General features: G+C 47.6%; 3 protein-coding genes across 10 annotated transcripts; 1 reads left to right on the top strand and 2 right to left on the bottom strand.

Annotated features, from left to right (window-relative positions):
• Positions 1-234: 234 nt before the first annotated feature.
• On the bottom strand, positions 235-7902 carry STK19 (serine/threonine kinase 19). Of its 3 annotated transcripts, none has more exons than XM_016190148.2 (7): positions 7671-7901; positions 7376-7512; positions 2691-2804; positions 2302-2441; positions 1088-1185; positions 834-981; positions 235-669 (listed from the first exon to the last, which is right to left on the bottom strand). In XM_016190148.2, exons 1-7 carry the CDS (start codon positions 7768-7770, stop codon positions 624-626), a joined length of 783 nt encoding a protein of 260 aa, XP_016045634.1. In that variant the 5' UTR covers positions 7771-7901; the 3' UTR covers positions 235-623. The 3 variants fall into 3 exon arrangements, with proteins under 3 accessions (XP_016045634.1, XP_007527453.1, XP_060045489.1); XM_007527391.3 differs by having other exon boundaries at positions 2709-2804; positions 7671-7893; XM_060189506.1 differs by lacking the exon at positions 2691-2804 and having other exon boundaries at positions 7671-7902.
• A 36-nt stretch (positions 7903-7938) lies between these two features.
• On the top strand, positions 7939-10378 carry DXO (decapping exoribonuclease). Of its 5 annotated transcripts, none has more exons than XM_007527448.3 (7): positions 7939-8089; positions 8458-8801; positions 8969-9204; positions 9396-9615; positions 9716-9851; positions 9992-10086; positions 10172-10378. In XM_007527448.3, the coding sequence occupies exons 2-7, from the start codon at positions 8464-8466 to the stop codon at positions 10320-10322; spliced, it is 1176 nt and encodes a 391-aa protein (XP_007527510.1). In that variant the 5' UTR covers positions 7939-8089; positions 8458-8463; the 3' UTR covers positions 10323-10378. The 5 variants fall into 5 exon arrangements, with proteins under 5 accessions (XP_007527510.1, XP_060045485.1, XP_060045487.1 ...); XM_060189502.1 differs by having other exon boundaries at positions 8948-9204; XM_060189503.1 differs by having other exon boundaries at positions 7969-8184; positions 8948-9204.
• Positions 10379-10442: 64 nt separating this feature from the next.
• On the bottom strand, positions 10443-21583 carry SKIC2 (SKI2 subunit of superkiller complex). Of its 2 annotated transcripts, XM_007527389.3 has the most exons (28): positions 21484-21583; positions 21304-21407; positions 20228-20337; positions 20013-20130; positions 19808-19922; positions 19618-19692; positions 18995-19048; positions 18714-18904; positions 18201-18329; positions 17851-17996; positions 17362-17508; positions 17152-17236; positions 16856-16962; positions 16380-16526; positions 16191-16287; positions 15714-15926; positions 15512-15622; positions 14331-14561; positions 13662-13799; positions 13379-13516; positions 12800-12904; positions 12160-12298; positions 11940-12066; positions 11631-11841; positions 11392-11502; positions 11097-11315; positions 10792-10932; positions 10443-10697 (listed from the first exon to the last, which is right to left on the bottom strand). In XM_007527389.3, the coding sequence occupies exons 1-28, from the start codon at positions 21503-21505 to the stop codon at positions 10497-10499; spliced, it is 3732 nt and encodes a 1243-aa protein (XP_007527451.1). In that variant the 5' UTR covers positions 21506-21583; the 3' UTR covers positions 10443-10496. The 2 variants fall into 2 exon arrangements, with proteins under 2 accessions (XP_007527451.1, XP_060045479.1); XM_060189496.1 differs by lacking the exons at positions 21304-21407; positions 21484-21583 and having other exon boundaries at positions 20247-20337.
• Between the last annotated feature and the right edge of the window lie 29 nt (positions 21584-21612).

Genomic DNA, 21612 nt, shown 5'->3' with positions numbered 1-21612 from the left:
TACCCTAGGTAGGCTTTTAGTTTGTAGGTCTGAACAGAAATTCTGTGGTCTAGAAGATGAGCATGCCCTTATTAACCCACATGGAAAGTTAACCTCAGTGTCTTTTTTTTTTCCCCCCTCTGAATAGTAAGCCAAAAAAAAAACAAACAAAAAAAAAACCTCAGGATCCATTGATTTTAGCTATAGCATCAAACTAACATATATCACATTAAACAAAAGACAAAACACAAAATATCACAAGCAAAAGTATTTTATTTGGCTGTTTCAACACTAAGAACGGGAAGAGACCCTGCCCTCCTCTACCGGTCTCTCCAGAAGTCCCACCTCCCTATCCCCAGACAGTAATAGCAGCACCTTGCGGCATGGAAGGCAGCAGCCATGCCTTGGCGGTTTCTTGCTCCACTTTTATGCAGGGCAAAGAAGCACTGCCCACACCCCACCACAGTGGGTCAGAGTCCAGATAAACAGCAGCAATCACGTCATACCCTTTGCATGGACACAAGCCCAGTGATCATCCTGGCTCCTGAGCCTCCCCAAAGTGACCCTTTCAACCACCTCTGGGCAGTGCTCCTGGACCCCTCCTCTTCTCACTCTAAGGAGATATGCAGTGATGAGCACAATCCTCATGTACCTGGCAGGCGGAGGAGAGTTCCAGAAGTGGTGGAGACACTATGAAGAAGAAAGATGAGGCTGGAGTCAGACATTCAGGCAGAGCTGTTCCTAGGTTCTATTGATGATTAAGAGTAGCAGGGCTGCAGGAGCCATGAGCAGGGAGGGAATCCAACCTTAGGGCACTGCTCTGTCATCTGACAGGAGACTTGGAGAAGACTCACCAGTCCACCATCTGGGCTCCAATGAGGTCATGCACATGGTAGGCAAGGCCAAGTCGCACTGCAGCAGGTGCCCGCCGGCCCAGGAGTTCCGAAAGGAGTAGTTCCTGGTACTTGGCCTTCCGGACCATTCCAAGGACAGCCTGGCGCCCTGACGAGGTAGTCCAGGAAAGGAGGAAGGTAGTTAGGTCTGAAGACATAAGAACCATAAATAGGTGCTTTTAAGGGGCTGAGGAATTGAGCTTCAAACAGGATACCTTTAACAAAATACTTGATGAATTTCCCAGCTCCAGGCACAGCTAGCCACCAACTCCCAGCATCACGGACAGTGAGGACTCCAGCATTCACCAGCTGCCTAATAGGGTTGGGAAGCCAAGAGATAAACCCTAAACTCTGAAAAGCCTCTCTCCTCCCTATCCACAAATGTTTAGGCACCAAGTCTCCAGAAAGCTGGGCCACCATAAAAAGGGATTGGATACTAAGTCACCCTTGAGAAGTGATCTGCACAAAGCATGCTGCTCAGTATCCCAGCCTGTCCTGTCTCCCTACCTGACTGCTTTCCCACAACATTTTTATCCTGTTACTATCATTTATTTACTACAACAGCTTCTCCAGGTCACATACCCTGACATATACTCAGCCTCACACCTGGAGAAGAAATGAGGGTTTTCTCTCTACGTTCTTGCCACTGCCGATATGTATCTCATCATGAACCCTCCCATCTTACTAAAAAGTTTATAAAATGTTTTCATATATTTGGGGGCCGGGCGGTAGCGCAAAGTGCAAGGACTGGCTTAAGGATCCTGGTTCAAGCCCCCGGCTTCCCACCTGCAGGAGGGTCACTTCACAAGCGGTGAAGCAGGTCTGCAGGTGTCTTTCTCTCCCCGTCTTCCTGTCCTCTCTCGATTTCTCTCTATCCTATCTAAGAACATCAGTGGCAACAACAACAATAATAACAACAACGATAAACAACAAGGGCAACAAAAGGGGAAAAATAGCCTCCAGGAGCAGCAGGAGATTCCAAGCCCTATCGATAACCCTGGAGGCAAAAAAAAAAAAAAATTCATATATTCCACAGGTTAGTAGAGTGTGAACCAGAAATGGTATTTTTATTCAGATCCTCTCCCAGTTATCCTTTTATATGTGAAGTCCTTAAAGATAATATAGCCCCCACCAATCTTTATTTCTTAGTCTCAGCATGATTTCTATCAGCCTGGTTCCCAGTAGGTCTCCATATGCACTTTATTAATCACCTAGATCTCCTAAATAACTATTCAGGGCTCTTTCCAAGACCCAAGGTAAGGCAGATCTTCCTCTCTTAGGGAAGAAGAACAAACTGAGATCATTTTACTTAAAAAGAGGGTCTCTTTGGCAAGTTCTCCAGAAGAAAAACATCATCTCTGGACAGAATTGAAGGGAGACACATAGATGGCAAATGTCTGGTACATTCTGTTGGTTTCCCAAGTCTCACGTGATTTCTGGGTCCCTGAAGCCAAAGGTCTGTATCATTTGGTCCTGCTGAAAACTAAGGTCCCCACAGGCTGGAAACACTGAAGTGAGAAATTTCTCCACTGTCCCAGCATATGGTCGGCCACTGCAGGTTTTCAGGACCTAAAATCAGAGATGAGAGATATGGTCTGACCCTACACTCAATAGCCACTAACCTCTATCTCCAGGGTGTGTGTGTGTTTGTATGTGTGTGTATTCCCCTTCTGTTCAAATCTTTTCATCTCTCTTCCTCCTTCTCATTCTTATATTTTACTTACGAGGGCCCTGTACCCCCTTTGTGAGATGTGGGGTGCAGGAGCTGTCTCTTCCTTTTTACTCCCATTCCCCAAATTCCCCTGCCCACCTCCCTACCTCCCACATCACACGCACTCTGGTCCTATAGTCCTCGGTGAAGATAATTCCATGGGCATCCAAGTCGAAGCCTAGCTGGATGATCCTGATCTCCCCCTGCTCTTGAAGTTCCTTCTGTCTCCAGAGATGGGAGTGAAAAGAAAGGTGTCAGGATAAGATGTTCTGCTACACTCCCAGGCACTTTGAGGCTGAGAGATTTTATTCACTATTGGGAGTTTTTCTCTAAGTAAAGGAAAAACTGGAGAAATCAGGTAGATAATTATCAAATAGTCTTTTTTTTTTTTTGTCACCAAACAGTCTTTACCAGTTACCTACCCTCCTACCCATCCCACCTACCTCTTCAGTTGCCTGAAGACAAGTGCCAGACACTAAGATTAAAATGATAAGCCACAGTGAAAATGGCCAGAGGGAGGCAGGCTATAGCTTTCCCAGTAGAGCACATGCTTTCTTGTGCATGAGGCCCTGGACATGGGAGCACCATGCATGGCACCAGGAAGCGCCATAGATGGTGAAGTGATGCTGTGGTGGCTCTTCCCTCTTCCTTGCCCTGCCATCAAGAACATAAGTTAGAGATTTTAGGTGGGAGAAAGTAGAAAGAATGTGGAATAAAATATTTAAAACAAGTAAAAATAAACTAGGACTTTTGTTTCTAGGAATACAGTAAGAACCAAACACTTGCTGAAAATTAAAATATTTGTTGAAATCTGTTAAAAATTACTTAAGCATTAGAGAGTTCGCAGGTTGGCTGGGGAAGATAGTTTAGCATAGTAGGTAACAGAATTTGCATGTGTGAGGGCCTCAGCACCACCATATGTTAGAAGTGAGAAGTGCTTTCATTTCTCCCATGAAAATATTTTTTTCAGACTAGTAATACTTAAATGAAAACAAGAATTCATAGACCCAATATGACATGTAGGGCATTTACTTATCTAAGTAAATCTGCCTAACACTCAGTCAGGAACTGACATACAAGGAAAATTCAAAAGACAATAGAAATACAGGGGGCAGGCAGTGGTGCACCTGGCTAAGTACACACACTACAGTATACAAGGACCCAGGTTCAAGCTCCTGGTATCTTCCTGTGGAGGGAAAGGTTTACAAGTGGTGAAGTAGAGCTGCAGGTGTCTTTCTCCTTCTCAATCTTCCCTAACCCTCTAAATTTCTTTCTGTCTCTGTCCAATAATAAAAATTTTAAAACGCCAATAGAAACACAAAAGTATATATAGTCGAATTAAATTATAGTAGAATTATCAAAAACATACTATTCTAAAAAAAAAAAAAAAATCTAAGCATGGTCTGGGAGGTGGCACAGTGGTGGAGCACAAAATTTACAAGTGTGACATCAGAGTTCCATCCCCAGCATTGCATACATCAGAGTAACGCTCCGGATTGATCTTGCTCTTTCTCTTTCTCTCACTAATAACTAAATCTTAAAAATGGGGGAAAAATGCTATAATTTTGAAATAAGGACAAGCTAAGAAAATTATGAAACTGATATAATGGATTTGAAAAAATATACAAGTAGAAATTCTAGCACTGAAAAATAAGGATGGGTTTAACAAATTAAAGCACAGCCGGATAAAAAATAATAATAATTTATAGGGCAGATTTAAAAATCTATCCCAGGGTGTCCAGCGGTAGCGCAGTGGGTTAAGCTCATGTGGCGCTAAGTGCAAGGACCAGCCTAAGGATCCCTGTTCGAGCCCCCAGCTCCCCACCTGCCGGGGAGTCGCTTCACAGGCAGTCTTTCTCTCCCCCTCCTCTCTCCATTTCTCTCTGTCCTATCTAACAACGACGACATCAATAACAACAACTACAACAATAAAACAATAAGGGCAACAAAGGAGAAATAATAAATATTTTTTAAAAAAAAAGGAAGTCATGATGCATTAAAAAATACAAATAAGAACCTACCCTAAATACATTCTATAGTACAAAGACTGAAATTGTAGATATGCGGCTAAGAGACTCAAAGGATACTAAGAGAAATCCAGTATGTTTAGCTGGAAAAATAGTGAGAGTGGGGGGGGGGGGAGGGAGAAAAGGAGAGGAGATACATAGTTATGTAAAATGACTTTAATGCCTAAGGTCCCAGGTTCAACCCCCATCTCCTACCACCATATGCCAAGGCTGAGCAGTGCTGTATCAAAAAAAAAAAAAAAAAAAAAGAGGGGCAGGAGTAGTTACCATAATGGTTTTGCAAAGAGAACTCTCATGCCTGAGGCCCCCCAAGGACTCAGGTTCAATCCCTCACACCACCATAAGCCAGAGTTGAGCAGTGCTCTGGTTAAAATATAATAATAAAAAGAAAAAAATTCCCTGCACCACCATAAATTAGAACTGAGCAGTGCTCCTTTGCTCAGTAATATTTGAGTTGTTGCAATATTTGATTATCTATTTGGTTGTTACAGAAGAAAATTCGTAACTGCAATTGATGGTTGTTGCTATAATAGTATATTACCTATATTTCTACCTCTAGTAATGGGCTTTGTGTGCTAGATTTTAATATCCTTGAGCCTGAGCAAGTGCACACATCTTTTTGAAAGAAACATGGTTTACTTGCACAAAACTGATCAGTTTTGGGAGATCCTTAATGACCTTGGTTTTTGCAGGTGTGAAACAAATGGCGAGAACTTCAGTTGGTACTTATTATAGTATTGAAATTAAGTCTACTTAATTTATCAAGTCATGTTCATGTCCTGATTTTAGATACTTGTATCTATCAATAAACACTGTGATACTTGAGGGGAAAAAAAAATGAGCAAGGCTCTAGAAGATGAAAAGGAGGAGAAGCAGCAGCAGCAGCAGCACAAGAATGGGAAAGAAACAGGGCAGGAGGCAGTGCGTTTGACTGAGCACATGTCATAATACTCAAGGACCTTGGTTCAAGTCCCTAGTCCTCATCTGCAGGGAGAACTTTTTTGAAGTTCAGTGAAACCGTGCTGCAGGTATCTCTCTGCCTCACTCCCTCTTTATCTCTCCTACCCCTCTTGATTTTTCTCTTATTTTTTTTTTAAAAGGACTAAGAAACGACCACTGAGGAGACACTAGCACAAAACATAATCTAACTGAATTCATAAATTCAGAGAACAAACATAAAATGATCAATGAGAAGAAACTTCAAGAATTTTTGATCTAAGACACCATTAACTGAGTAAGATTTTTTTCTTTCTTTTCTTTTAAATCAAAGCACTACTCAGATTAAATCTGAAACCTCTGAGGTTCAGGGCAAGAAAGTCTATTGTGTCAACCATGGTGCCTATCTTCCTGGTCCTGAATAATACATATTATTTTCAAATATACAAGCTCATTCAGCAAAATTAATAACAAAGCAAGTCTCAGTAAATTTCAAATGACTGAAATCACATTGTATGCAATCTCTGGATACATCTTTTATGCCAGAAATCAATTAATAAGAAAATATTTAGAAATGAAGACATACATTTCTCATCAAATCAATGAGTCAATTAAAAAATCGCAAAGGAAGGGGCCAGGTGGTGGTGCACCTGGTTGAGCATACATGTTACAATATGCAAGGACCCAGGTTCCAGCCCCCAGTCTCCCCCTGCTTTACGAGTGAGTAAGCAGTGCTGCAGGTGTCTCCCTCTCTATCACTCCCTCTCAATTTCTGGCTGTCTCTATCTAATAAATAAACAAATAAAAGATAATTTAAAAAATTTTTAGTCTATAAAAAAATCACAAAGGAAGTTAGAAAATATTTTACTAAATAATAGGGCCATTGGTGAGACTAACAAAACAAAAAAAAAAAGGGGGGGGGGAGAAAAACCCTAAAAAAAGGAGAAAAAAAGGAACCAGATGATAGCTCACCCAGTAGAACATATGGTTTGCTGAGTATAAGGCTTTGGGTTTGAGAACAGCATCACATAGCTCAATGAATGGTAGAGCAGTGCTGTGTTCTCTCTCCTTTCTTTCATATATTAGCTCATTTTCATGGATTTTTCACTGTATGAGTATATTCCACTTTGTACAACTTTTCTAGGCGTTTGTAAGTTTTATCCAAATTGCCAAATTTGTTGACATAGTCTTAAGGCTATTTATTTTGGATAGAGAGAAACTGAGAGGGAAGTGAGAGATAGGGAGAGGGAAACACCTGTAGTACTTGCTCCTCTGCCTATAAAGCTTCTCTCCTGAAGGTGAGGACCAGGGCTTGAACCCAGGTCCTTGCACAACGTGATGTGTGTATGCCAGCACCCAACACCAGTTAGCATAGTGTATAATCTAATCTGTGGTGACCTTTTCTTTGTTCTTTTCCTCTATCAGGACATGAATCCAAGGCCTCTGGCATGTGGAATACCACTTAGTGATGACCACCACACCAGCATTTTATTCTTTCTTTTTTTACTTTTTGAAAGGGAGACTGCTGCACAAGAGCCTGTTGATCGATTCTGCCTGTAGTCCCAAGATCAAACCATGGCCGATGGCTGTTTGCCCTAAAGCTTGGCTCTCCCACCTCCATGAATTAGCATGCTCTCTACTTGCTGAGGGCTTTTAATAGAGTCTGCAGCATTCTCCCTGGCACCTTGCTGCCTGGCACAGTACCCGGCCCAGAAAGACTCAATGCATGCTGAATGTCTGGCCCACCAACTGCGTGTCTGAGCGATGGCCCTAGTGAGTGCCCTCCAAGCAAGGAGGTGGCTTCAGCAGGTCATGGTGAGGCCCCTCACCAGCTGTCGGTCAGCGATCGTCCGGTCGGGCATAAGGCTGTACACTTGGCTTCTCAGCGCAATGGGCGGTAGCGCATCTTCAAAAAGGCCCCGCGGAAACAGCTTCACCAGCTCCGTGAGCGCGGCGCGCGCCGACCCTGGGCGGAGAGACCGGGTCACTGAGGCCGTGAATTACGTCGAGGGACACCGGGACTCGACTGTGGGGTCCACTGTGTTCTCCCAATAGTCGTGGTAACAGAAGCTACGTGGCTCCCAGCCGGGGTCATTAGCCTCGCCCCGGGGTTGCCATGATTACCTGAGCCCCCCCTCAAAGAATCGGCCTCTACGTGCCCTTGTTCCCGCCGCCTCTTCAGCCCAAAAGTCTCCTGGACAAGACTGTGCCTCTTCCGGCTCATAGTTCAGGAACTCCAGGTACCAGGGAACAGGTAGCTGTTGAAGGAACAGATCACGGTCTTCCGGCGGAGATCAGTGACGTAAAGACGTCTCCTAGTTAGCTCCCGGGCTGAGAGGGGTGGAGTCAATGCCCGGTCGAGGTCACACAGCTACTGCTGATTGGCTTGCTCCGCCATCACTCACTCACATCCGGGATGGCTGGATGGGGAGGGGCGTTGGTAGCGTCTTTGGAATCATCTGCTGCTATACATCTCGTCCACCCCAGCTCTTGAAGTCGGCCTGTCACTGTCGCTGAGTGATTGCATCATCAGAAGGAGCCAGGTGAGATACTTTTTGCGTCCCTTTTCGACTTTTGACGTGCCCGGAATGCTGGCGTAGCTGTGCCAAGGTGGAAGTCAAGTTTCGCGGGCTTTGAGGTAATCAGGTCTTTGATCTGAGCCCAAATACGCTTTCTAGCCTCACTGCGTTTGGAGCACCTGAAGGCGGTGTATATAGATGAAGGGAAAAAACAGGGTGCACCAGGCTGTGGTTTCATTTTGAAGGGCTGGGGTCTGCGTTTGTGAAGGCCAGAACCCGACCATCTGTAGGCTTGCTTAGTTCTGACCCAGAGTTCTCTTTCCATAGGCCTTTGTTAAATAAATAAATAAATGCAACTTTTAGTTTTCCCTTCCTCACTCCCACCTTCTTAGGATATAATGAAGTCCAGAGGAACCAAGAAAGGAGATGAGCCTTTGAGCAAACGCCCCCACCTAGAGCCTTCACTGCCCACAGACCCTGCTCTCTACTCTGGACCTTTTCCTTTCTACCGGCTCCCTTCTCAACTGGGCTGCTTCTCCCTGGATGAACAACGGCAGTACCATGGAGATGCTCGAGCCTTGCGCTACTATAGCCCACCCCCCACCAGTAGTCAGGGCCCCAACTTTGACCTCAGAGATGGATATCCTGATCGATACCAGCCCCGTGATGAAACAGTCCAAGAGAAACTGGATCATCTACTACATTGGCTCATGGAGCACCGAGGCCAGCTGGAGGGGTGAGCAAAGGAGCATACCAGTAGTTTAGAGATCTGCACGTGCTCCTAAAAATTAGGAGATCCCAAATTGGAATGAATGCTGTCCTTACAAGGAACATAGGCTACTGGGGGGGGGGGGGCACCATCTGAATTGATTCTTGTATCAGACCTTCCAACTTCTCTCTCAGGGGTCCAGGTTGGTTGGCAGGAGCCACAGTGACATGGCGGGGGCACCTGACAAAATTGCTGACAACACCGTATGAGCGACAGGAGGGCTGGCAGCTGGCAGCCTCCAGATTCCAAGGGACACTGTACTTGAGTGAGGTGGAGACACCAGCTGCTCGGGCTCAGAGACTTTCCAGGCCACCCCACCTACGAGAGCTTATGTACATGGGGTATAAGTTTGAGCAATACATGTGTGCAGGTAAGAATTTACCCCCTAGGGCAGGGGTAGATAGCAAAATGGTTATGCAAAGAGACTCTCATGCCTGAAAGTTTCAGGTTCAATCCCCTGCACCACCATAAGCCAGAGAATTTTCCCCTGTGATGTGCCTCCCTCTACCTTTTCCAGAGTTGAGAATCCCAACTGCTGTTGCTGCTTGTCTCCTTATGCAGACAAACCTGGAGGCTCCCCAGACCCTTCTGGAGAAGTTAACACCAATGTGGCCTTCTGCTCTGTGCTACGCAGCCGACTGGGAAATCACCCTCTGCTCTTCTCAGGAGAGGTAGACTGCACAGATTCCAAGGCCCCATCCCCAGAGCCCCCCACCTGCTACGTGGAGCTCAAGACCTCCAAGGAGATGCACAGTCTTGGCCAAAAGAGAAGCTTCTACAGGTTCAGGATGGGGATGGGCAGGAGCTGACAGCTGAGAAAGGGACCTGGGGAATGAAGATGAAGTTGAAGGGTTCCACTGATACCTTGCTTTTCTTGACAGATATAAGCTCCTGAAATGGTGGGCTCAGTCCTTCCTCCCAGGAGTCCCAAATGTTGTTGCTGGTTTCCGTAACCCAGAGGGTTTCATCTCTTCCCTAAAGACTTTTCCTACCATGAAGATGTTTGAATATGTCAGGGTAATGCAAGGGTGTTCTAACTCCTCACCCATTCCTGCACAAAGATCTAAGGTCCAGTGTCCATAGCGGCAGTCAACGTTACCTCCCAATCCCCACCTTAGTTCTCACCGCCAGTCTTTTACTTTCTCTGCCCTTTCTAGAATGACCGTGAAGGCTGGAATCCCTCTGTATGTATGAACTTCTGTGCTGCCTTCCTTACCTTTGCCCACAACACTGTTGTCCAAGATGATCCCAGGTAAGATCTTCACCTCTGACCCTACCATCTTGATTCCAGAAGCTCAGTCTCTAGCCCTCAACTCAGGACTCCATCTACCCTTCAGGCTTGTCTACCTCTTCTCATGGGAACCTGGCGGCCCAGTCACAGTGTCTGAACATCGAGATGCACCTTATGCCTTCCTGCCCACATGGTATGTAGATGCCATGAGCCAGGACCTCCCATCACCCCCTAAGACCCCCTCCCCCAAGGACTGATGCTTCAGAGGGGCTGGTCCTCTCTGTGGGCACAGATAAAGACATATTTCTAATTAGTTCTCTGCTGTGTGTGTGTGTGTGTGTGTGTGTCTTTTAATTGATTAATCCCTGTCCAGTGCCTCAAATACAAACAGGTGGTTTGCTGTTTTATTATTACATTTTTACATGTGTTGTTCACTGAGTGTAGAGGCTAGCAGCAAAGACAATGTCCCTCCGTAGCAAGGTAGCTGCCGTCTCCATCTTGGCCCCTAGTACAGGTTCACCTACCAGGCGGGCTGCCCCTCTCAGGGAGCGACACATCTCAGCTAGGCGTTGGATGCAGCGGACCACCAGGCCTTCAGGAGTCCCTGAGAGCCCTGCCAACTCAGAAAAGGGCTGTGGAGGAAGCAGGGTGAGAAGTAATTGTGGTAGGCCTGAGCAGACTTTCTCTAACTACCTACCTACACAGCCCCAAATCCCAGTTACTCACCATGCCCCGGGCCCACTCGTACACAACCTCCACCAGGCCAAAATTCAGCTCTCCCACAAATTCCTCCACTGTCTGGTTCAAACCACAAGCCACTTGGACTTCCCCAATCCTCTTAGCCACAGCCCGGACACGTTCCACTCCCTGAAGATGAGAAAGAGGTTAAAACTGCTCCAGAATGGGATGCCCAGATCAAAGAAGCCATTCCAGCTCTTTAAGATCTCAAGCAGGAAGGGCACTAGGACATTAAGTAGGGATGAGGAGTGGGGATGCTTCAGCCAAGTGGGGTAGGGATGAATGTCCTGTACCTGCTTAAGGGTACTTGGGAGCTGATCCCCAGTGTCCCCAGAACTCTGACAGACCAGGCCAGAGAGCAGGGCTGCAATCTCCTCCGGCCGCAAGGCACTCAGTGCATTGTCAAACATAAGCTCAGTGAGGAGAAGTTCATGGCTACTCATGGCACAAGCCACCCGTCCTGCCAGCTTCACAGTGCCTGCCTCATCTACGTAGCCCAGGGTTCGCAGCACCTGGAAGCAAAATGATGGTGTTGGGAGCCTGCTATTCACTCCTTCACTACCCTCCAATGCCCCCTCCTCTACCCACCTCTACTCGCTGGTGGTACTCAGGGAGCAGCAGCAAAGACTGATCTGACAGCAGGAAGCGCAGTCGTTCCACCTCCTTCTGTATCTGCATACGCTCCCGCAGCTTCAAGTACTGCCAAGAGTCACCAGAGTTTTAGCCTTCTCACCCTCAGCAGGGGGCACTGAGGACTAAGGCAGGCAGTCTCCCGGAGGCCCCGTGGAGTCCCCTCCCAGCTTGGGAGCTCGCATTAAGGTCCCTACCTGGGCAGGGAAACGGGGGCTATGCACACACTGAGCCCCCCGGATCAGTTCTTCCAGCTTCCGGGCCCGTAGCCCCCCTTCTACCACTGACACATCCTTGAGCTGCAGGTCATTGACAGGGTCAAGGGTAGGGGGTCCTGCTGGGTAGGCCTGAGCCAGACGTAGCAGTTCCTGAACAGCGGTGGTCACAGCTGCTAAGGGAGGATCCTTTCTGAAGGAGAAGGAGACCCAAGGCAACCTCATTAACTACACCTCTCTACCCACCCCCACACCACCTTCCCCAGGAAGAGCCTCCCCAGCAGCTTTAACTTGAATTTTGGTTGCTGCCTCTTGCTGAAATCCTCCAAGATCTTCTCCCCATTCACCCGGAGCACTTTAGTGGTGATTGCTGCTACATCTCCTGGATGGAGCTTGGCCACAATGTGGTCACAAGGCCCTGTGCAAAGGTGAAAGCAGGGTCAGGCCTCACTGGACCCAGGCATCTCATCTACAGTGTTAAAAGGGACTTGGGTATCTATCCCACGCTTACCTTCAGGCAGGAGTAGTTTAAATCCCACAAGATCATCTGGATAAGGCACATCTGAAGTGGCTGGCCCCTTTTCCTGTGACGTGTGTTTGTCACACAAGACCAGGGTTGTGAATACTCTACTAGCGGAGTTTGAGGAGACCTAGTAATAATGGAGAGGGCAGGGTAGGCAGAAGTGAGATATGGACAAAAGTAGAGATGAGATCTCCACCTTCAGGTAAGGACTATGGAACAAACCACACAAAGCCCACTATTATTGGCGAACAAGTCAAGCAATCAGAACAGGTTCTGGAGGCAAGGTGGTGGGCATGAAATGGTGGTGATGGGAAGGGAAGGAGAACAAGAGGAAAATGAGCTCTAGTGACTGCAACCTACCTCCAGCCTGATGAGGAAGATAAGCTAGGTGAAGTCCACCCTTTTCTCCCTCTATATCCAAATCCAAATTCTTTTTATTTTTTTATTTACTATTTTAATGAAAGAGGTACAGAAATATATATAGAGAGAGACCAGAGCACTGCTCACCTCTGGCTTCTGATGGTGCTGGGGATTAAACTTGGGACCTTACAGCCTCAGGCATGAAATTCATTTGCATAACCATTATACTATCTCCCTAGCCTTGAGTCCAAATTCTCATTATCCTCACCTGTAGGATCACACCCAGTGCATTGTGATGTTCCTGATTTTTCACAACCACCACCCTTCCCGCGGAGAGAGATTTCAGGCCATTCACAGACTCTATGATGTGTCGCTGAAACACAGGGTATGCACAACAGGGTTAGCTGAGAAGTACCAAAGGGATATGAGATTAGGTTTAGAAACACCCAGATTGTTGTATTCTTTCCCTTTTTTAAAAAATATTTTTACCTTTATTTATTTATTGGATAGAGACAGCCAAAAATTGAGAGGAACGGAGAGACATAGAGAGGGAGGGAGACATTGAAGCCCTGCTTCACCATTTGCAAAGCTTACCCCCTGCAGGTGGGGACCAAGAGCTCGAACCTGGGTCTCTGCACACTGTAACATGCACTCAACCAGGTGAGCCACCACCCGTGCCCCCCCCCTTTTTTTTTCCAGAGAACTGCTCAGTTCTGGCTTGTGGTGGCATGGGGGATTAAACTTGAGGCTTTACAATCCCAGGCATAAGAGCCTCTTTGCATAACCATTATGCTATCTAACCCTCTTCTCTTCCTCTGCCATCCTCCCAACACTTTCACATACTCACCTGGATCCGGGTCCGGGTCTCTGTCAGCTCCTCCCCCCAGCTGTAATACTCAGCCAGGTCAGCCAGCTGGCCAGTCATGTCCGGTTCCTCCAAGGCTCCCAACCTCTTAGTTAGATCAGTCAGAGTCTGCTCATGGACCTGGAGAAAAGCAGGAGGAGGATAAAAGGAGACCGTGGACAGTTGGCCACACTCACTCCCTACTGTTATCACTTAATATCTCTCCCCAGCTTGGCTTCCCTTGCCCAATATCCTGCCCAGTAAACTGGCCACCTTGACCTCTCACCTTACTGTCCTTGCGGGATGGAAACTCAGAGAAACTCCTCTTCATCATGTCCTCCACCCTGAGGGCATCCACCCGAAGCAAGTTGAGGATCATGCTATAGGTGAGCCGGAACTGGGACTGCAGCTGGGATGGCTTTCCCTGGGTTGAGTCAGGGGAAACAGATCAAAGTGAGACTGGCTGCTCCTGTTAGTCCTCTGAGGACTGACTGTCTCTACCCTGAACACACTGCTTGCTCACCTCTGCAAAATAAGGGAGTGAAAATAAGCAGTTCCATCAAAATCCCATCTAGCTCTAAATTTCAGTGGGAAAAGTCTAGAGATGAGATCTGTTCTCACCCTCGGATTTGCTCATGAAAATACAAAAACCTTGGTTTCTCCCAGGCAAAAGAGAAAAAGTAAGGGGCTGGGTGGTGGCGCACCTGGTTGAGTGCACACATTACAGTGCGCAAGGACCTGGGTTCGAGCCCCTGGTCCCCACCTGCAGGGGGAAAGCTTTGCAAGTGGTGAAGCAGGGCTGCAGGTGTCTCTCTCCCTCTCTATCACCCCCTACCCTCTTGATTTCTGGCTGTCTAATAAAGATAATGAAAATTATAAAAAGAGGGAAAGAAAGTAGGAAGACAGGAGAAAAGAGTGGTGAAAGAACCCAACCACCTCATGCCACCCAGCTCACCATCATCATGCGATGCAGGTCTGCCATCTCTGGCACACGGCCCTTGCAGAGGAGAATGACAGTACCTGTAGGATCCAGGCCTCTCCGCCCAGCCCGGCCTGCCATCTGCACGTACTCCCCAGGGAGCAGGTCCCGGAAGGCAGAGCCATCATGCTTACGCATGGAATCAAATACCACTGTTCGGGCTGGCATGTTTACACCCATAGCAAAGGTCTCCGTGGCAAACAAAACCTGGGATGGGGAAGAGGGAGGATCAGCAAAGGGCTGCACCTAGACATGCAGTCCTGGCCAAGCTCACCTTATCTTCTAGTTGAGACTAAGTGCGCACCAGATCCAGTCCCAGATGGCTAACTTGCAGGATCTCATTTAACTCTTAAGGCAAAGCTACAGGATAGATACTATGGCCTTCCTCATTCAATGTACTGAGCCACCTATTTTTATCCTGTCACTCTCATACTCCATTCCCATTACCCCTGTGGATCATCCTGAGGTATTTAATGGGTTTCTTTCTGTGTGGACACATTCTTGCAGAATCTGTCTTCTTTTCACTTATGTATAATTTGCATTCACACCAAAGGCAGTTATATATCTAGTTCTGTTTTCCTTTTTTTTTTTTTTTCTTTCTCACAGTGTTTTTAACATCTAACTAGTTTCTTCTGACTATATCTAATCTATTGCTTCCAGTTGATGGAATTTGTGGGGTGCATCATCCTACAGTCATTTACCTGCTCTGCCAGTGAAGGGTGCTTTGGTGCCACGAGCACTGTACCACAAGAGTAAAGCCAGCAAAGGAAGAACAAGTTTGTTCCCTCATGACCCAGAATGAGAGAAACTCTTTGTGGATATATACACAGGAATTAAATTTAGGGTCTGTATGTTACACTTAGTTTGGCCTCAAGTACTACACGTGTATAAAGATTCCTTTAATCCACAGAACACTATGTCTTTAGCAACACGTGGCATTAGTCAGCTTCCTAAATGTTACCAGTCTAACAGATAGAGTCCTACCTTGTGGTCATTTTAGTTAGTGGGAGAGCTGGGAATTCTCAGCCTGATAGTCTGGCTCCAGAGCCCAAATTCTTAATTGGACTTACCTAAACTACCCCCTTTATCCTATGGGCAGCCCTGAAGGGGTCATGAGTGTCCTGGGGGAGGGGGCACTTTCCCACCAGCATGTGCACCTTGACCAGACCACGGCTGAAGAGCATCTCCACAATCTCCTTGAGGATGGGCAGGATGCCACTGTGGTGCACGCCCAGGCCGCGGTGCAGGAGCTCAGACATGTGCAGAACCTGGGGGGGGGGGGGGGGACTGAGGCCCATGGTCATGGAGAGGGTCATAGAGTGCTCTCCCCCCACATGTCTCTAAAGTCCCCTTCCACACCTGAGGCAGCTGTCGATCAGAACCTCGGAGGCGAGCGAGGCAGCGCTGCAGGAAGAGATGAATCTCACTTTTCTCTGAACTTGTAGTAAGGTCAAGGGAAGTGAGGCTGGAGGCCTGCTCATCGCAGCGGCCCCGGGAGAAGGTAAACACCACCACAGGCAGCTGTGCACGGGTGCGGAGGGATGCCAGGAGAGACAGATACACACCACGATCCTGGGGGAGGGGAGAATGGGTCTAAAATAGGTGGTTGCAAGATCCCATTTGGGCCCAGGTTACTTTGTGTGTTGAGAGTTGGGATGACGGAGACAGCCATCTATTCTGGTTCTCCTTCCTTGGCAGTTGAGTCTCTGAACCAGTGGGAGCCACACTACAGGGAGGTCGAACAGTGTCAAGCCTGGCAATGTCACAGTTCAAGTCCAAACCGTGGGGGAATGAGGGAAAAAATGATAGAAATACAAGTAGTGAAACAGTTCTCACTTGTGCAGGGCCCCCCTGATGCGTGGGCTGCTTGGCCCCAAAAGTCTGGGCATGTTTGCTCATCCTCTCCTTCTTGGCCTCCACAGCCGCATAGTACCTGTGCAGAGGGAGGGATAACAATTGCTGTTACACCCAGTGGGTCCATATGCAAGGGACCTCCACCCTGAGTCTTCCCCAGATCAGGCTTACCCCTTTGTGTGGAAGGCACCTCGGGAGTCCAGCAACAGGAAGAGCTCACCCTGGGTCTTGGGGCTGTTCCCCGTGAAGAGATAGTGTTCCAGGGGGACAGGGCGGGCAACTGTGCTAATTACATAGATCTGGCGACGCTTTAGTCGCCTGAGTGGAGAGAAGACAGTAGGTCTGAGACAGGAGTACAAGGAACCCATAGCTCCCACCACCTTCCTTTCTCCAGTTTCACCCAGTTGGAGGTGGTGATGGTGGTGTTTTATAGCCAGAACAGACAGCAGCCTCAGTCATCCAGTCAGTCATCCAGTCTCAACATACCAAGTGATCTGGGTCCAAATGGGATTCCATAGCCCTATTTCAGACCCATTCTCCAAACCCTCAAAGTCTGACCAGTCTCTTGCTGTAGCAGTCTTCATCCTTTTCTAGCCAAGGGAAACTATCAGCCTTTTCACCCAAGCACCCTAGGACACAAGTCTCACCCAATCCAGTCAGCAAATTCAAGGGCGTTGGGGACAGTAGCACTCAGAAGGATGATGGAGACGTGATCAGGAAGCATGATGAGCACCTCTTCCCACACAACCCCACGCTGGACACAAAGAGAAGACACGTTTCAGATAGTTTGAGGGGGAAGTCACCCTTTTCTCCCCAGGGGAAGTGGTATAGGGTTCCATGTGGGAGCAAAGAAGGCAGTAAGGTCATAGGATAGACAAACAGGGGTGCTCAGCCAGTCCCACAGGACAGGGCTGTAGGGACCTAAGGCCCACAGGCTGCTTACCTCAGCATCATTGATATAGTGCACCTCATCAAAGATGACCCACTCGAGGTCCCGGATGACATCTGATCCACTGTATAGCATGGAGCTGGGGAGAAGCCAAAAGCTGATGCCCCCTGGCTCCCTTCTTTGCCCTCTCCTTAACCAACATGCTCTCCAGAGCAGCCTCAGCTTCCTGACCACCTCATCCACTTGTGTTGATCCACCTCTCACCGAAGGATTTCTGTCGTCATAATTAGGCAGGAGGCCTCTGGGTGCAATTGTACATCGCCTGTGAGCAGCCCCACATCCCCAAATGTGTTTCGGAAGTCTCGGAACTTCTGGTTGCTGAGGGCCTTGATGGGTGAAGTGTAAATGGTGCTGAGAAGAAAGCATAAAGTTAGCCAGTCTGTCCACACAGATCAATGTTCAGCACCTTCTCTCACACCTTACACCTTCTCAGAAGCATGCCACAGAGCTCCAGCACCCCTTTTAATCCTAACTATCCTCAAAATCTCATTCATGAAATAACCTCAGGAAAAGTTCTGTCCCCAGCTCCTTCCTAAACAAACACAGTCCATTATTCTAACCTAGAACCTTAAGTCAGATTCTCCCCCTAAAACTTCTCATCTAAAGGAAGAAGTAAAGATATGGTAGATACAAAAGGACACAGGAGAAAACAAGCTGGCTAGTGAAGAAGGAGGCCTGAAAGGGGAGCTGTACCGAGTCATGTGTTTCTGGGCAAGAGCAATAGCGTATTCTGCCACAACTGTCTTCCCTGCTGATGTGTGAGCTGCAACAAAGACAGAGTCATGCCGCTCCAAGTGCAGAATGGCCTGCTTCTGAAACACATCTGGCTCAAATGCCCACTGTGGAAGAGAGAAATACACGGGGTCTGAAGAAGGGAGGGGCCTTCCTGCCTCTGGCTCACCAGACAGTGGGGAGGCCTAAGTGACACAATGCTGGTACGGAGATCCAAGAATGACCTGAGATGCATCTGACCTTTGGTGGAGGAAAGAGATAAGGGAGTGAGCTGGGAGGAAGTGGATGCATGTAAGTATGGGTCATACTACCTGGAAAGCTGGCTGGGGAATGAGACGGTAGAAATCACCAACAGGGGAGGTGACATCCACAGGAATGGCCCACTGCTCCTGGGGTGGGGATTCGGGAGGCACTGGCGAGGACACCACTGTAGATGCTTCCTGAAAAAAAAAAATCAAGGGTAGGGACCAGGCAGTGTTATGCCTAGTTGAGTGCACATGCTAATACAATGCATAAGGACCCAGATTCAAGCCCCTGGTCTCCCACCTGCAGTGGGAATGCTTCACAAATAGTGAAGCAGTGCTGCAGGTGTCTTTCTCTCTCCCACTTTATCTCCTCCTCCCCTCTCAATTTTTATTTGTCTCTATTCCATAAATAAGTAAAAAAAAAAAAAAACTTTTTAATCAAGTGTAAGGGTGACAACGTTACAGCCAAAAGACTCTCCATTACCACCACCACCACCACCACCACCACAAAAAGATCCCTCAGTCTTCTTCTCAGACCCAACCAAGCCAGCCCATTCTTGACAGCCCAGAATCAACAACCTTTAAGATGAGATCCTCTAAACTGTTTGCTCGGGCCAGTGGAGCACTGCTAGGAGAAGCTGAAGTCGTGTCCCCTCTAGAACGTCCTGAAGGTCCCACTGCTTCAATCTCATCGTCGTCACCCCCAGCCAAATCCAGGGGCTCCAGCAGAAAGCTAAGGCTGAGCAACCCATGAGCTGGAGCTGGATGATCTAAAGAGTCAAATGTAAAGGGAGACATGTCCACCTGTCTTAGAAAAGGAGAATACCCCACATGTGCCTCATCTGTAAACTGAAATTTACCCTTTGGTGCAAAGTCCACACCTTTCTTGAAGCCAGGTGGAACAGTTAGAAGATCTAGAGAACAGGGACAGGTAGAATTAGAAATACTACACACAACCGTGAAAGTCATACATCATAAAAACCTAAAGGCTGTCATTTCCAGAGTAAACACTATAAATGTTTTTCTTTAAGGTGCTGAGCCCTCACGTGTGCTCCCAGGACAACTTTTCTGCTCTTTGCATCGAGAGAGAGAGAGAGAGGCACGCCGCAGCATCTGTGTTGTGTTCTCACGTGGTGCCAGAACTTAGAACCTCATTCTTGGAAAGGAGTGTGCTCTACTGGATGAAGTATCTCTCATCATTGCTTATGTTTTTGTTTGTTTTGTTGAGAGACCAGAGGACCACTCAACCATTGTACACAGAAAAACCCAGGGTCTTACATATGTAAGGCATGTACTCTACCACTGAGCCACCTCCTGGCTGGCCCCTATCTGGGCATATTTACTGTGACAATTTTCCAATGTAGGACGCAAAACTCGTAACAAACAAGGCTCCTTTCTCAAAGATATAAAAGGGCATAAGCTTGTGGCGTATGCCCAGATTTGGTTCCCTAGCTCCCAAAGGTGAATCCTGGCACTATCTCACCTTTCTCAAAGTCTATCTCCTCCTCAGCCTCCTCACGCATGCTCAGATCAGATATAGTAGGTTCATCCATTCCACCTGGGGAGAGGGTGGACAAATAGGGATACATGGGATGCGATCTAACATCGATAAGAAACACTTTCCTCAAGACAGAATGTTCCCTCTTCTACTATCCCGTTTCCATAAAAATCACCTGGCCAGAATGGGTACTGTGTTGGATTTCCCCACAGGGATTGGGAGACAGGCCCTGGAGGCCGACGAAGAGACAAGGAGGTTGTGGCTGACAGGTTTGTATTCTCTAGCAGGACCTGAAGTGAGAGATAAGAGTCCCAGTGAAGCTGAGTTTGCCTCCTCCTACTTTCTCCATCCCTCAACTCTGCTTCTTCCTGACCTCTTACCTCCTTGTAGCCAAGTATTTGCCCCGTGGTTGGGTGTCTTTGAGCCTGTAGGTCGGAGGGGACTGGGGCCCCCTGTGAGACCAGGAGTGACCAAGGATCCATCTTCCTCTGCCATTTTCTAGAGAAGGGAAACACAAATTCCAGGTCTTCCTTCTTTATTCCAGCGTCCTCTGGAGACCCGTTTAGCCTAGTGTGGGCCCCTCCAGCCCCCTTACCGAGCTGAATGTTCCAAACCATGCAGAGGTAGCCAGGCAGGAGAGGACAGAAACAACTGTTCTACTTCTTGTTGCAGGTCTGGGGCACAGGGAGGGAGACCATGGGGAAGCTGGAACAAGGGCAAAATAGAGGCATTAGATAAGGGAAGAGAGAGTAATATCCACCAATATATAAGGTAATAAGAATTGTATTTAGGGGAGTCGGGCAGTAGCACAATGGGTTAAGCACATGTGGTGTGAAGCGCAAGGACCGGCATAAGGATCCTGGTTTGAGCCCCCGGCTCCCCACCTGGAGAGGAGTCACTTCACAAGCGGTGAAGCAGGTCTGCAGGTGTCTATCTTTCTCTCCCCCCTCTGTCTTCCCCTCCTCTCTCCATTTCTCTCTTTCCTGTCCAACAATGAACAACATCAATAACAACAACAATAACTACAACAATAAAAAGCAACAAGGGCAACAAAAGGAAATAAATAAATAAATAATAATATATGTAAAAAAATTTTAAATTGTATTTAGATAATAAATGACCTGCTTCAGGTAGACTAGGACAATCAGGCTACAACAGTATTTTTCAAAGTTTGCCCTGCTTTACAATTTCCATTCGGAGGTAAAGGTGTACTGGTTAAAAACGGTTTCGGATTTCAGATTCCCTAGGGTTGAACCTATGAATTTGTATTTTTAAAAAGCTCCCCTACAGTTCATGAGTCACACCTGAAATCTGAGAATCACTAATCTTATGAAAATCTTAGACCTAAGAATGAAAAGGCAAGGACTCCAAGACTAGTAACTCAGGCACCAAGTGCCCTAGTCCTTTGAGACAGATGGGATCCAAAGAAGAAAAAGACCCACTTAAGGGCAGTTCCCCAAACTAAAATATCTCCAGAACTCCCTGCTGTGTCCTCGTGGGCCCACTAGCTGGATCTGTCCAGCACCATTCCAATCTTGGAATGACAGGGAGGGGACAGATACATAGATAGGGGTACAAGATCATTCTAGATCCTCCTGTGAGGAAAATGGAAGAGATTTTAAGTATGTTGTTTAAAAAAAAAAAAAAAAAAAAGCCTCAAAATTCACTCACGATGCTCTCTGGAGCTCCAGACACATTCAGCAGCTCCCAGCGCCCTGTGCATCCCAGCTCCACGGCCCGAAGGGGCAGGTCCAGGGGGTCTGGGGGGGGTAGCACTACGGGGAAAAGGCCAGAGGTCAGGAGTTAGAATCGCTCCCTGTCTCATCTTTCGTGCCACCCCCTCCCCTTTACCTAACCGCTCAGTCTCCAACATGTTGTAACCAAGACAGCCGCCCTGCAAGCCGGAAGTGTCTCTGGACCCTTGCGTGTAAGGCCCGCCCCAGGAAGGGCGGAAATGGAGACGACTTCCGGTGCACAGCT

Source organism: Erinaceus europaeus, chromosome 4, assembly GCF_950295315.1.
Source record: "Erinaceus europaeus chromosome 4, mEriEur2.1, whole genome shotgun sequence".
In the NCBI taxonomy this organism is placed as follows: Eukaryota; Metazoa; Chordata; class Mammalia; order Eulipotyphla; family Erinaceidae; genus Erinaceus; species Erinaceus europaeus.
This window is presented reverse-complemented; position numbering and strand designations above follow the sequence as displayed.

Coding starts and splice junctions, on each gene's coding strand:
- SKIC2 (XM_007527389.3), bottom strand. CDS start 21,505: ATGTTGGAGACTGAGCGGTTAG. Junction 19,693..19,807: donor ACAGTACCCATTCTGGCCAG/GTGATTTTTATG, acceptor CCCTCTCCCCAG/GTGGAATGGATGAACCTACT. Junction 13,800..14,330: donor ACCTGCATCGCATGATGATG/GTGAGCTGGGTG, acceptor GACTCAACCCAG/GGAAAGCCATCCCAGCTGCA.
- STK19 (XM_016190148.2), bottom strand. CDS start 7,770: ATGAGCCGGAAGAGGCACAGTCTTGTCCAGGAGACTTTTGGGCTGAAG. Junction 7,513..7,670: donor TTCTTTGAGGGGGGGCTCAG/GTAATCATGGCA, acceptor CTCTCCGCCCAG/GGTCGGCGCGCGCCGCGCTC. Junction 670..833: donor GGAGCCCAGATGGTGGACTG/GTGAGTCTTCTC, acceptor TCTTCTTCATAG/TGTCTCCACCACTTCTGGAA.
- DXO (XM_060189502.1), top strand. CDS start 8,464: ATGAAGTCCAGAGGAACCAAGAAAGGAGATGAGCCTTTGAGCAAACGC. Junction 8,802..8,947: donor CACCGAGGCCAGCTGGAGGG/GTGAGCAAAGGA, acceptor TTCTTGTATCAG/ACCTTCCAACTTCTCTCTCA. Junction 9,852..9,991: donor AGATGTTTGAATATGTCAGG/GTAATGCAAGGG, acceptor TGCCCTTTCTAG/AATGACCGTGAAGGCTGGAA.